Source organism: Strix aluco, chromosome 1 (assembly GCF_031877795.1).
Source record: "Strix aluco isolate bStrAlu1 chromosome 1, bStrAlu1.hap1, whole genome shotgun sequence".
Lineage (NCBI taxonomy): Eukaryota > Metazoa > Chordata > Aves > Strigiformes > Strigidae > Strix > Strix aluco.
The window spans coordinates 125,221,999-125,234,167 of NC_133931.1; the positions used below are offsets into that span (position 1 = coordinate 125,221,999).

A 12,169-nucleotide genomic window follows, 5' to 3' on the forward strand; every position below is an offset into this window, starting at 1 on the left:
AACAGAAATAATTTGCCTACATAAAGGCAAATGATACATGTGAAAACAAGCATCAGCCACACTTCAAATATGTAAAAGATAATTTGTAATAACTTTCAACCTGTTAAAGAAATACAAATAAAACTAAGGTAGAACAGGAAATTCAGTGGCATTTTTTCTCTTCCATTAATTTTTTGGTTCTCAATGAAAATCCCTCAGATATCTTTCCATTTCTTCCCAGTGCAGCAACTGTTCCATGATTCACTTCTGGTTTATAGTTTCAGTAGTTGTGATAACCTTGATTCCCTGTTTCCACTTCTTCAGTTTTTCTCTAGATGTTGCAAACAGTGCAGAAGTTCTGTCTATGTTTTCTAAATGGATTTATTCCCTACAGCCAATAAGCACAGAGCTAACTATCAGAAGAATATAAATATTTTTGTGTTAACTAAGGAAATGTTGCAACATTTAAAAAGGTCAGCCAAAGGAAAACTATAACCGCCGAGTGTCGAAACAACTGAAAATAAGAGAACTCCAAGGGATTTATGGAAGAACATACCTTCCCCACCCCTCCCACAGCAGAAATTCAGTCTGATCATGTCTATATGGAAAGGGATCTTTTAAGATGAAGTCTAGGAAGTTTTTATAGCAATGGCATCCTATATGCACCACTGTAATATCTGTAGCCCTTAGATTGGCATACTCAGAAAATATGAACTAGATGGTATGCTTTAAGGTATTTTAGTATCATTTGCCACGATGTGCCTTCTTTTGCCTTCCTACATGGTCCCCTGTACCTTCCTTCCTCATATGACCACACCTTCTCTGGATATTATTTGTAAGACCATTCCTGTTCTCCAGCTACACACAGTAAAATATTATTTTCAAGCTGAAAAGATTAACTCTTTAAGATTAGTCTTTTTAAGAGAGCTGGTCTCTTTAGAACGGTCTTACTGCATCACTATTGTCAAGAGATTTCAAACCTTACCTGAAGAAACACTTCACTTCTCTGTACAACAAATCTTGGTACAACTTGGAAGGAGAAGACTGCAATTTGCGTAGAGATTAAATACCAGATGTATTGACTTAAACAGACTATGCTATTGACTAAGGCAAAGTCTAAGGTTAAAAATGTGCAGTTAGTGAGTCAAGGGATGATTTTCATTAGTGGTTACCCTTTCCCTAGCTCAAATACTCCTGGGAAAAAAAAGAACTCTCATTCTTTTAGTACCACTTGAAAAACACAGCTGGTATACAAAGTGTTAAAGAGATGGAAATCCACCTAAATAATTCTGTGACTGCTAATAAACTTTTTGATAGCATACTCCCTCTGAACTCCCATTGAACACAATTCTGAACTGAATCACACAGTCAAAAAACTCAGAATAATGTGTACAACAGAATCCTTTAAATCTAATGAGTATTTCCATGTCATAAATAACAAGTCTTCCTCTGTTCGCTGATCAATGAAATTAATTAGATGATTCGTGTATCAAAATTTAAATACTACCTCTTCTGGATCACATTGAAATCTCTTATTTAAAGAACCTTTTCTTCCATAGAAATCAAACTAAATTAAGCTAGAAAACATTAAGATACTAAAGTGTGCTATTCAGTGGAAGGAGTAGAAGGAACAGTGAGCAGCTGAGGGGAAGACCAAATAACATCTAAATACGGGCTGCGGATTTTCATTGGATAAATGGAAGAGTAGCTTTATCATACCGATACTTAATAGAACAAGTAATATTTTAAGCTGCCTAAATGAGACAGCATAAATGTACAGAAAAGAAGTCTAAGGAAATTATTTAAAAGGTGAAAGATGCTTCATGTTTGTGCCTTTATTAATTCACCCAAATATAGATTGAATGCCTGGACCATTTCACTGCAATTTCAAACAACAAAACACAGTTTTCAATAAACTGAGAAGTTAGCTATATAAAATGAATGGTGGCATACAATTGCATTAGCCTAAGTTTCCACTGTGGTTTCATACAACCTTTCCACAACAGCTGTCTCTTCTTACATTTCAATGAGAAGAGCAACTGACATCCAAAAAATGTTCATAATTATTAATCGTAAAATGGCACCTGTGGTATCAAACTTTCCCCTACCATTATAGTGAGAAACATGTGGTGACATTTAATGGTTTATAGAAAAGAGACGATTTTGCAAGGAAGTAAAAATAAGATTATTTACACTCTTTTGTTCTCCACGCTTTTGTTTTCCTGTTATTATGTGTTAGAATTAAAACTAGTTTAAAATATTTCACTGTACTGATGTCCTCACTCTCTTTAGAAAACAAGATCACAGTTTTTCTAAGAAAACCCTCATATTTTGACGACACGCAGTTATTCCTGGTTCACATTAGAGCCCAGAATTACAGCTAAAGATTAAATAATTCTCCTTATTTGTTAATTCTGTAAAATCCACACTTATAATAAAAGTAATTTTTTTTTTTCATTAACATTAGCCTTTGAAAACTTTCCATGTCATCTAAAACTCCTAGAGCTAAAGAAAAATTAGTATCACAGATAGATTAAGAACCTCAACTAATCTGATATGTGGGAGATAAGAAATACAATTTTTAGTATTCATTTCCTTCTTTTAGTGTTCCTGCTGAAGGCAAAATCAAATATACTCTGCAGACTACACAGTTACACCCACATATTCCAGGGACTTAATGCAAATGGTCTTATGAATTCCTGATGTTAGTAGTACCACAGTATCATCTCTCATTATTTCATTAATTTAAACAGAAAATTGCATTTACATGGTTTCTTCAGTCTTAGGAGTAGTAGTAAAGTTCCTTACATGAGCTCCTTGCTGTTTTAATTCTGCACATATGGCCTGGTGAAACTTGAAGGAACAAGTTACAAAAGAATGTGGCAAGGTGAGAAGTTCTGAGGGTAGCTGGACAACCCAAGGTGTGTGACTGAACATAAAGTCCTGTCAAAAGAAGACGAGTCTAATAACCTAGATAAGAAACTCCTGTGAATGGACTATGGGGTTTCCATGGGTCTGCAGGCACTTCATCTCTGAGCTGCAATGACCCTCTCATAGGCAAGAAACACAAAGTTATGAGGTTATGGAAAAGTTTGTCTCCATGGTAAGTAAGCTAGTGGGAAGAAACTGAACTCTCTCAAAGCTCTGATTACATTGACACTATTAGTCTCTGCTGCAGATGATAACTGCTCTCTAGCACCATGTTGGATGTCAGTGCATGCAATGATAAGACAATTCTACTTAAAGCAGCCTTTCATCTTTCATTTAATTCAGCAATGGGGTCAACCTAGAAACAAATACATATATAGATTATTACAGTCATAAATATCGGTACTTAAAAATACCTAGTCTGACTCTTGCATGAAACAAATTGGAATCAGATACTTCCATCTTTGTGAAATAAATTACAGCAAATACAGAAATACAACTGCTTTTTTTTTTTTTTTTTTCCCCCCTGAAGCTACTGTGGGTTCAAAAGTGAAGGCCAGAAACTGAAAAAAAATCTGGAAGTATAAAAATTAGACTCTTCATGTTAAGACCCTTTATTGATTCATCAAAGTAATTTTAAGCACACTACAGATTGATACTGCAAGCCTGGCAAAGATCAAAGACTACCAGAAACTAGAACATCTCCAAGACACTAAAACCAAACTGAATTAAAAACAAAAGTTGCATTAAGAAAGGATCAAACTGGAAACAACGTTCTACAATAAGCACTAGTGCGAGGTTAAATGGAATTCCCAGAAGTGTTCAGTTTTCAAGGGGCCTTGTTGAGCAGAAAAATTAGATATTTTTGGGATTTCAGGTCTGACCAATGCTATATGCTTTCTGAAAGATATCAGCAGGCACTATGTTACATGTTGCATTATTTAGTTTCCTTTTAAAAAAAGGTACGTTAATTAAATTTCTAAATTTACCTATTTAGAAGAGATATGAAAAACTAATAAAAATGCTCAAAGCTCAAGGCTACATTTCTATCATTTAGACAAAGTCCTTTTGTCTTCATAAAAATATGTCCATTTCATAGCTGCTATATAAAAAAGACTTGATTTTGATGTCTTGAGGCTTCAGTAAAAATCATTAAACAGCAGCTCTATGATCCTTAAAAGGACTCTGCTCTGACATACACTTAAATCACAGCTATTGCTGTTGAATGGCTGTCCTGGAAAGTGTTAGAAAAGAGCAAAAGAAGTCTGATCTGCAAAGATCCCAGAGATGTTTCAAAGCCTCATATGCTAAAAAGCAGCAATGTAACCACCACACTCTGTGAGATTATGAGCTGACAAATAAATAAAGTAAATCACTCCTGAAAATCTCTGATTTGGGGCATGAGTTCAGTGAAACAACTCTGAAGAACAGTGCAGTGTGGAGGAGATTGAAAGTGCTTTCTTCATCTATGCCACACCGTGCAATGTGGTGCCAGGATGGGATACAAAATAGGATAGTGATATTAGCCCTGAGAGGCAGGGCTTGTGATTCCAGGTGTAATGTTATAGGGTACTGCTGAGTTGCTTTGACGATTTGGTATGCATCAAGCTGTCTAAATCTGTCAGGCTGTTCAGTTTTCTAACCAGGCACTGCCCTGCCAGACAGAGACATGTCCTTAGTCACACTAATCCTTTACCACTCATCCTCCTCATCTCCTAAGGGAGAAAAAGGTCAAGTTCTCAAAGAATTTAAAAAAAAAAAAAAAAAGCTTAATAATTCACATGCGAACAATTTCTCTTATGTTTTTCTAGAAACATGATGACTTTAAATTACAAATCCTCTGATGACCCTCTTGTCTTCACAAGCAAGTTCCAAAATACAACCCTTCAAAATATTTTTTTTCCTTCAAAGCATGTCCAAATGTATTATTCCAGCTACCAACTCTTTGAAATGAATGCTTACTTCTGGTTGCAGTATAAGGATACAATGAATTATGTGCTTCCAACAATTTACAGTTAAGAAGACTGTAATAACTTCCTAATGTACTCATCTGGGAAAATAAAATGCGTTGAATGGTGTCTGCCCTTATCTACGGTTGTGCATATTTGTTTGTCCCATCTATGTGTACTGTTTTTGAGAAATGATGCTTCCACTGAAAACTGACTTATTTCTATTTAATCATTGTCTCCTGGAGATACGTTTATGTCACGGGGTCAAAATCAGACCTACAACAACCCTGTTTGAAACAATGCCTAAAAAGGTAGAAGGTGTTATTTCAGATTCTGTATTCAATTCAGGCGATATAAATACATAATTATCTTGCTCGAGGAAGTAAAGTTGCCATAAAAGTTAATATTCTTTTCTTTCTTGACAAGTAATACTATATTTGACAGTATCCCCACTGATTTCCTTTAAAGCTCCTGGGACTAAGGTAATACTCCCTTACTCCTACTCATTAGTCAGATCAGACATTTCATTGACTCAAATAAAACTTTCACCAACAGTTCACAGGTCAACAATGGGAGCAAAGGTTTAAAAGTGTGTCCCTTTTGAGAGCTATAGATACTCATTAAATAAAGGTCAGTAGCTCTGTGCTATGTGGAACCAAATTCTCCTGAATGTGTATTTTGATGAATTTAATAAAGGAAAACTATTTGAAACAAAATAATAGGATGCAAAGAAAAAGGATAAATGTAAGCTACTGAACATATGGCTAGATATGTTCATATATCTATTTCACCTATATACAAATACTAGAAACCTTTACTTTTATGCATTAGATTTAAAGAATTTATCTACAAAGTTTATTGTATCTTAAGAGGACAAATGAAAAATCTATGGTTTTTACATTGTTTGGAACATGCTTTGAAGTTCAGCAGACTCTTAAGTAAAACATTGAACCAAATCTTTGAAAATCTGAAGTTTCTGCCTCTAGCTGCATGGAGGTCAGATAATCTGCTTTGAGCCTACCTGAACCCAATGAAATCTATAACTTCTACATTAATGTGAGTTGATTGTTTTTCATGCAGTCAGTGAGAAGAATCAATGTAGAAATACACAGTCTATTTTAAGCTGTGAAGCAGAATAAGCTGTTTCCTCAGACTTTATTTTTGAGTGACTTCCCATAGAAGTAGGGTCAATGATATTGATTTGTGAAAATTTTATTTTAAACTACTCAATCTTAGAAATACAAATGTCCAGAAGATATCAGCTGGCATCTGCAGTATCTCTGCTGCAGGTTTTCCTGTTGACAGCTCCAGACAGTAGGCTGCTCCACTAAAAATAACCAGGGAATTACAAAAACCACCATGAGACATCTATACCTGAGCTATGGCACTTGCTAAACTATACATTTCTACAGTACTAGCCCTCTCCTCTCTACCTTAGGCTAGCTAAAAACAACAATATCAAGGGAATAACTGTGACAGCTTCCAGCTTTTGCTGAGAAGTTGCAACAACCAGGTGACAGGTCTGTGCTGCATCAGCCCTGAGCATCTGGAAGATGCTGGCTGCTGGCTCCAGCTGCCTGCTGCCCTGGCCAGCTTAGTCTGTCACTGTGGCAGTGTCCATGGGATCCTGCTTCACTTGCCGTGAGCTGACCAGGACTTCTTGTCCTCCTGAATATCATTATGTCTTTGCTCATTTGTAACTTGGTGAAATTAATTAAATGCCTGAGTAAGGTCCACTGGAACTTCCTAATAAGATCCTGTGTATAGTGCTAATGACAGGTTTCACCTTCCTTATATATCTGCATATTTCTTTTTAGAGGCCTTTTTCAAATCCTCAAAAGAGACTTCCCCAATTAAATCCTGTCTATTTGCAGGGCAATTAACAGTGATCCCACAAAAATTATCTTCAACAAATGGTTTTATCCTTTGATTGTTGTTCTTTTCCCACTGTGATACCTAAGACTTGCTTCTTTTTTTATGACAGAAACAACTTAAACAGCAGTAGGAAACTTATGTTCAGATCTGCAGAACAGTAAAATGTATCATTCCTTTCACCTAAGAATTCTTGCTTGCCTCTTTAGAAGCACGTTTAAAAATAACACTGTTTCTTCTGACTCAAAAAATAAACCAGTATTGAGTGCTGAGGAGGAACCCCACCATCATCGCTAAAACAGGCACAGTGAATATGCTGCACTTTAGCTTCAGAATATCTCTTACAATGGACTGTATTCTCTTACAACTGCCACAAAAAAGATTAGAAGTATCTCAAAATCTCACTACAAAGTTTTGACTAGTTATATCCAGGTCTCTTCTGGTGATATTCTGTTTGCCTGGTGAGCTTTTGCACTGCTATTAAAAACTTTGTAATTTCAATTCAGATAGATATTGAGTTGGATATTGCATAAATGTTGAGTGGGTAGATTTGAAGAATACAGTATTTTTGCAACTGGTTCAATGTCCTATCATTTTGATTAGACTATTATTCCACATACAGAGAGGTTTATACGAAGAATATGTAGCAAAATTTGAAGGGAAAAAACCCCAGTAACTGCAGAGATATTCCGTTAGAAAATGAATTTGTTTTCTCTAACTGCAAACCTTAACATAAAAGTTCATTCTTGGCTATAGTATCTCTTTTATGATCCTGAAGCTTTATTTATATAACCTGAGATACTACTTTAGTCGTATGATAGATAATATTTTTAAACTTCCTGAATGTGGACAAGCAATGAAAATATTAAGAGAAGACACCAGTACATGCTATCAACTTCGATTTTTAAAAAACGGCTTTTTACTCTTGATTATGATTTTTCTTCCACTGTGATATTCAGGAGGAGGAGAAATGTCTTTCTCATTCTGCCTCCATATGATATTTCCTCATCATATTGTTCATTACTGTGCCATTGTACACATATATTCACTCTCAGTTTAAATTGAATGGACATGATGATTTTAACTAAAGACGTTTGCTAAATTGCCAAACTTAAGATGGTAAATTCCTTCTCAGGTCATCTCCTCTTTGTATTTTCAACTAATCACAATCTACCGATCTGCTTTCACTGACATTAACTTAATTAAATCAAGAGATACTCAAACTGGATGGAAATATATTGGTATTGCCATTTGAACCAGCAGGACAAGGTTCAGTATGACTTCCCATGACTATGTGTTGTTTAATTAGTTTTTATTCATATAGACACTGTTAAATAGAAACTCTAATTATAATATTGACTTATGAACTCCTATAAGCAACATAACGGGCAAAATAGACTGATCTGCAAAACAATCCCAGATAGAGTAACGAGAATAATTTTTCCTATCTCCATGTAAAATTCTTGCCTTCATTTAAAAAAAATTGAATAAAAATAATAAGTTGTTACACAAATGTCTTCTACTTACACTGTCTTTAAAAATCTCTTTAAGCTCCCTGGAGACAAGGATTTAAAATAACATAAAAATAATTTCTGAAAAGTTTATTAGGGTAGTAAAATTAGGTGAAAATAAGAAGAGGGCAATGTCTCACTGTAAGAAGAATAGAAGAAAGAGAAAACATAAAGAATATTCCCAAAACCTAGAGAAAGGAAATATTACTGATTGTGATCTAGGAAATTCCATAGAAGTCATATATTTGAACATTGTATTTCAAAAAAATATTAAAAAGTACTGTAGAAAAGAATCTCTACAGGCAGTTATCAATGGGGATAACTATCTAGTAACACTTTACTCAGGTCAATTTTGTTAAAAAAACTAAAATTAAATCCCATCCTGAGGGTGGAAAAAATAATTAAGTATTTTGACTACTGGACTTGAACCCTTCAGAGACAATATCCCAACAGAGAATAAATGTCTCTTTTTAACTCATTTTAGGTAGTGTGGTTTGTTTGATTTTCTTTTATTTCACTTATTTTTTATCCTGTTTAACAGAAGTATTTGAAAGTGTATTATTAATTTCACTGCATGTAAGAAAATGAGAGATAATTATTTTTCTGGTTTTAAGGCTATTGTCCGTGTTGCAACATGCTTAATGTGATAATTACGGTATGCAATCAACAGTGATAATTTAAGTGCAAACTACTCACACATACCTAACGCAGCTGCTATTTATTTTCCACCAAAGTGAGTTTGCAAATTAGTTTACAATTAAAGTTAAGCAATATTAAAATGTTCATAATTACAATATTTGGGTGCTATAAAATACACCTTTGAGTAACAAGATGAGAACATAATTTGAACTCTGAGTTAAAATAAATGTTTGTTTTTACACCTTATTTATTGTAAGTAACACGATCTATTTTTCTTTTTGCTTTTGAATACATTACCAAAGAAATGTTATTTTCAAACAACAAATTGGGGGTTTTTTTAACCTACTTGCCTCCTTTAAAGATTTGAGCTTTTCCAGGAAGCAGTTGTATAAATACATCCCATTAACTATACAGCTACTTGATGAGTGGCCTGTTGTCATTTGTAGATGTTTGGACTAATCCATGAAAAAAATCTCCTAATGGCTGTCAAACAGCTCACTGTTTTTATATTTCAGACACGCTTAGCTTAGGCTGAGTTTTTAGGTGTTAAAGACTATTGAAATGTTTTATCTTTCAGGCTTTTGAATTATTCTTATAATATCCAGAACATTTGAGAAAAAATTCTTAGAAATTTATTTTTAAGGACAAAATATGATTTATCATTAAAAGTTAAGGCAGTCAACATGTGCACTGGCAATAAAACAGAAATTTTAATGCAATTCACCAAAATAATTTCTATCCCAAGATCTTATTAGAGATATTGAAGAAAGAGAAGTTGACAGATATATGGCAAATAAATTGCACTGTGATTAACACTTGAATAGTCAGTACAGGTAAGTACAAATACACAAACTCTCCTTTGCAAAGGTTTCTACGACATCTAGAAGTGGTATATTTGGTCATTGTGTTGGAACACCATTAAAATGCCCAATAGCATTAAAATGCATAGCATGCCCAGGGAAGTGAAATATTGCTTTTGCTACACTGATCATTAATTTCTACATTTTACTCAGAATCATATGATTTAAAACTTGCTTTTACAAGCATTTAATCATTTTTCTTTTTAACGAACAACAAATGGAACAGCCAATTTTCAAGGAATATATCTGTTTTCACTTGTAAGTGAATAACTAGTTTTTCTTTTTTTATATAATTTTTTGGTCATCTCACATTTAGTGAAGAAAATGCCATTTCTAAAGAAAATTGACTATATATTCTGTACCTGTCTACATAAAAAGATAAATAATTTAATACGGTCATATTTTTGCATTTAATTCTCACTTAGTGCAGGTTGCCAATTCATTTTTTTGGTGGATGTCATCCCATCAGAACAATAGGGTTGTATACTGATAGCTACCAATAGGGATGACAATCAATATGAAAATAGCTCTCACATGCAGAATATCACAGAGAAAGGTACCGTATGTGAAGAGGGAAAATGGGAAGAGGTTTTGAAAAGATCTTCTGTGGCTTTTCAGAGAAACTTCTTTTGGAAGAGAAATGGTGAAAGCATATTTAAGAGACTAGAATAGTAAAAACCAGCACTGAACTAGGAGGTGTCTAGGAGCTCTTCCAGTCTACAAGCTGAACAACAGAATATCAGTGTGCCAAAGCACTCTGCCAGAGCACTCTGCCAGAGCACATACACCCTTACAGATATCAGACATTCAAAAGAAAATTTTTTTTTATTACCTTAATCAGAACCTGAATATGTCCCATGGCTTTTGATGACTTGAAATACCAGAAGGTCATCACACAAGTCCCACTTGATTCTTTCCATCTGGAACTCTTCACATGGGCTTTTTCATTTTTTAAGCCTATTGCAGTGGCCTCAAGATACAGGAATTGTCCTGAAATTAAATGATGTATTATCAAAAATTTATTGTGGACTTTCAAATGAATTCCAAAACTCAGTAAAATAAATGCAGAGACATATGAAGTATACTTCCCATATAGGTCCTATACTAGTGAACCTTGGCTTAGGGTAGAAAATGACCAGATCACATTCTTTGTGTACTTATTATATGAGGAATAAACCAGAAGCAGCTTAAGAGTTGGATGGGCCTGTGAGAAGAGCAAGAATACTTCCATGTTTCCCTGCTACTCTGATTATGTGTCCTTGACCAACAGCATTAGTACTATTTTGACAGTACATCATACAGTAGCTACACTGTGATAAATTTCAGGATGAAGTTTTCTGAAAGATAACCTTCAAAATAGCGAGTCACAATATACAAAACCTTATGGAACAGGTAAAAAGCCTTCATACATTTATAAATCATTAGGTATCCCTAATGATTCATATTACCTTTGGCCATCTGTACTCTTTAATGTATGAATATTAACTCACATTTAAATTATTTAGTCAGAGGAAATTGCAAAAATAGATGCCTACAATTAATATTTTCCAACACTGATATACTCTTTGCATTTTCCATTTTTATTTTTAATCAGAAGTATAATAGATTCTGCAAGTTTTCAAATTAACTTTTTCCTTTGTGCAAAACCCAAATATGTAGATCAAATAAACATAAATGTAGTATAAATAACACACTGTTAAATTATATTTGCACATCTACTAAAGTTTTTGTATATGAATTAGAGAAAAAAATTACTTCATTAGAGATGGAGTAAAATGGGTTCATTTTAACTTTGACACTTCTCTGGCTAAGTTACAATCATAGATGTTTGCCATAATATTATGGGATGAGAAATTTGCTTTTTCCCTGAGGTCAAGCACATATTTAACAAGTGTAGTGCCATATTCATGACAATATTTAAAATAAAATATAATTAAAACCAGCAAATGAACTTTTTTTTCCTACATCTGCTATTTTATGTGTTAAAAAAGCCATGTACATAAACAGTATGAGATATCAAAAGCATACGATATCATGGCATAAATGTCTGCTAGGAAGATGTAGCTAGACTCGATTGAGTGCTGGGCATGTTGATGTTTGTTAATGTCTCTCTAATATTAGGCAAATTACTTCTGTAAGGTGAAAACCAAATCAAAGCAACCCAACCTAAAAAACTTTCACAGTCTTCTTTGGAAGGAAACTTGACTGACTGAGGTGGCAGACAAGGGGCACTCTGAAAGACCTCTTCATCTGAATGGCTGAAACCAGAACTGCGGGACAGTGGACTGATCACAGCTAGTCAAGCTTGGCTAGGAGATAATAGAACAAATCATTTAATTCCAACCAGAATTATGTAATTCTAGTCATAAGCAAATTCTCAACATTTTAATGCTGAAATCAGAGGTGTTAATAGGGAAGTTAGAATTAAGCA

General features: G+C 34.1%; 1 protein-coding gene across 1 annotated transcript in view; it reads right to left on the bottom strand.

Annotated features, from left to right (window-relative positions):
• Positions 1–12,169, bottom strand: part of MALRD1 (MAM and LDL receptor class A domain containing 1) — a 291,044-nt gene that overhangs the window by 125,779 nt on the left and 153,096 nt on the right. Inside the window, exon 27 of the mRNA XM_074814744.1 lies at positions 10,571–10,728. Within this exon, the coding sequence (XP_074670845.1) occupies positions 10,571–10,728 (158 nt within the window). The remainder of the gene's footprint in view (positions 1–10,570; positions 10,729–12,169) is intronic.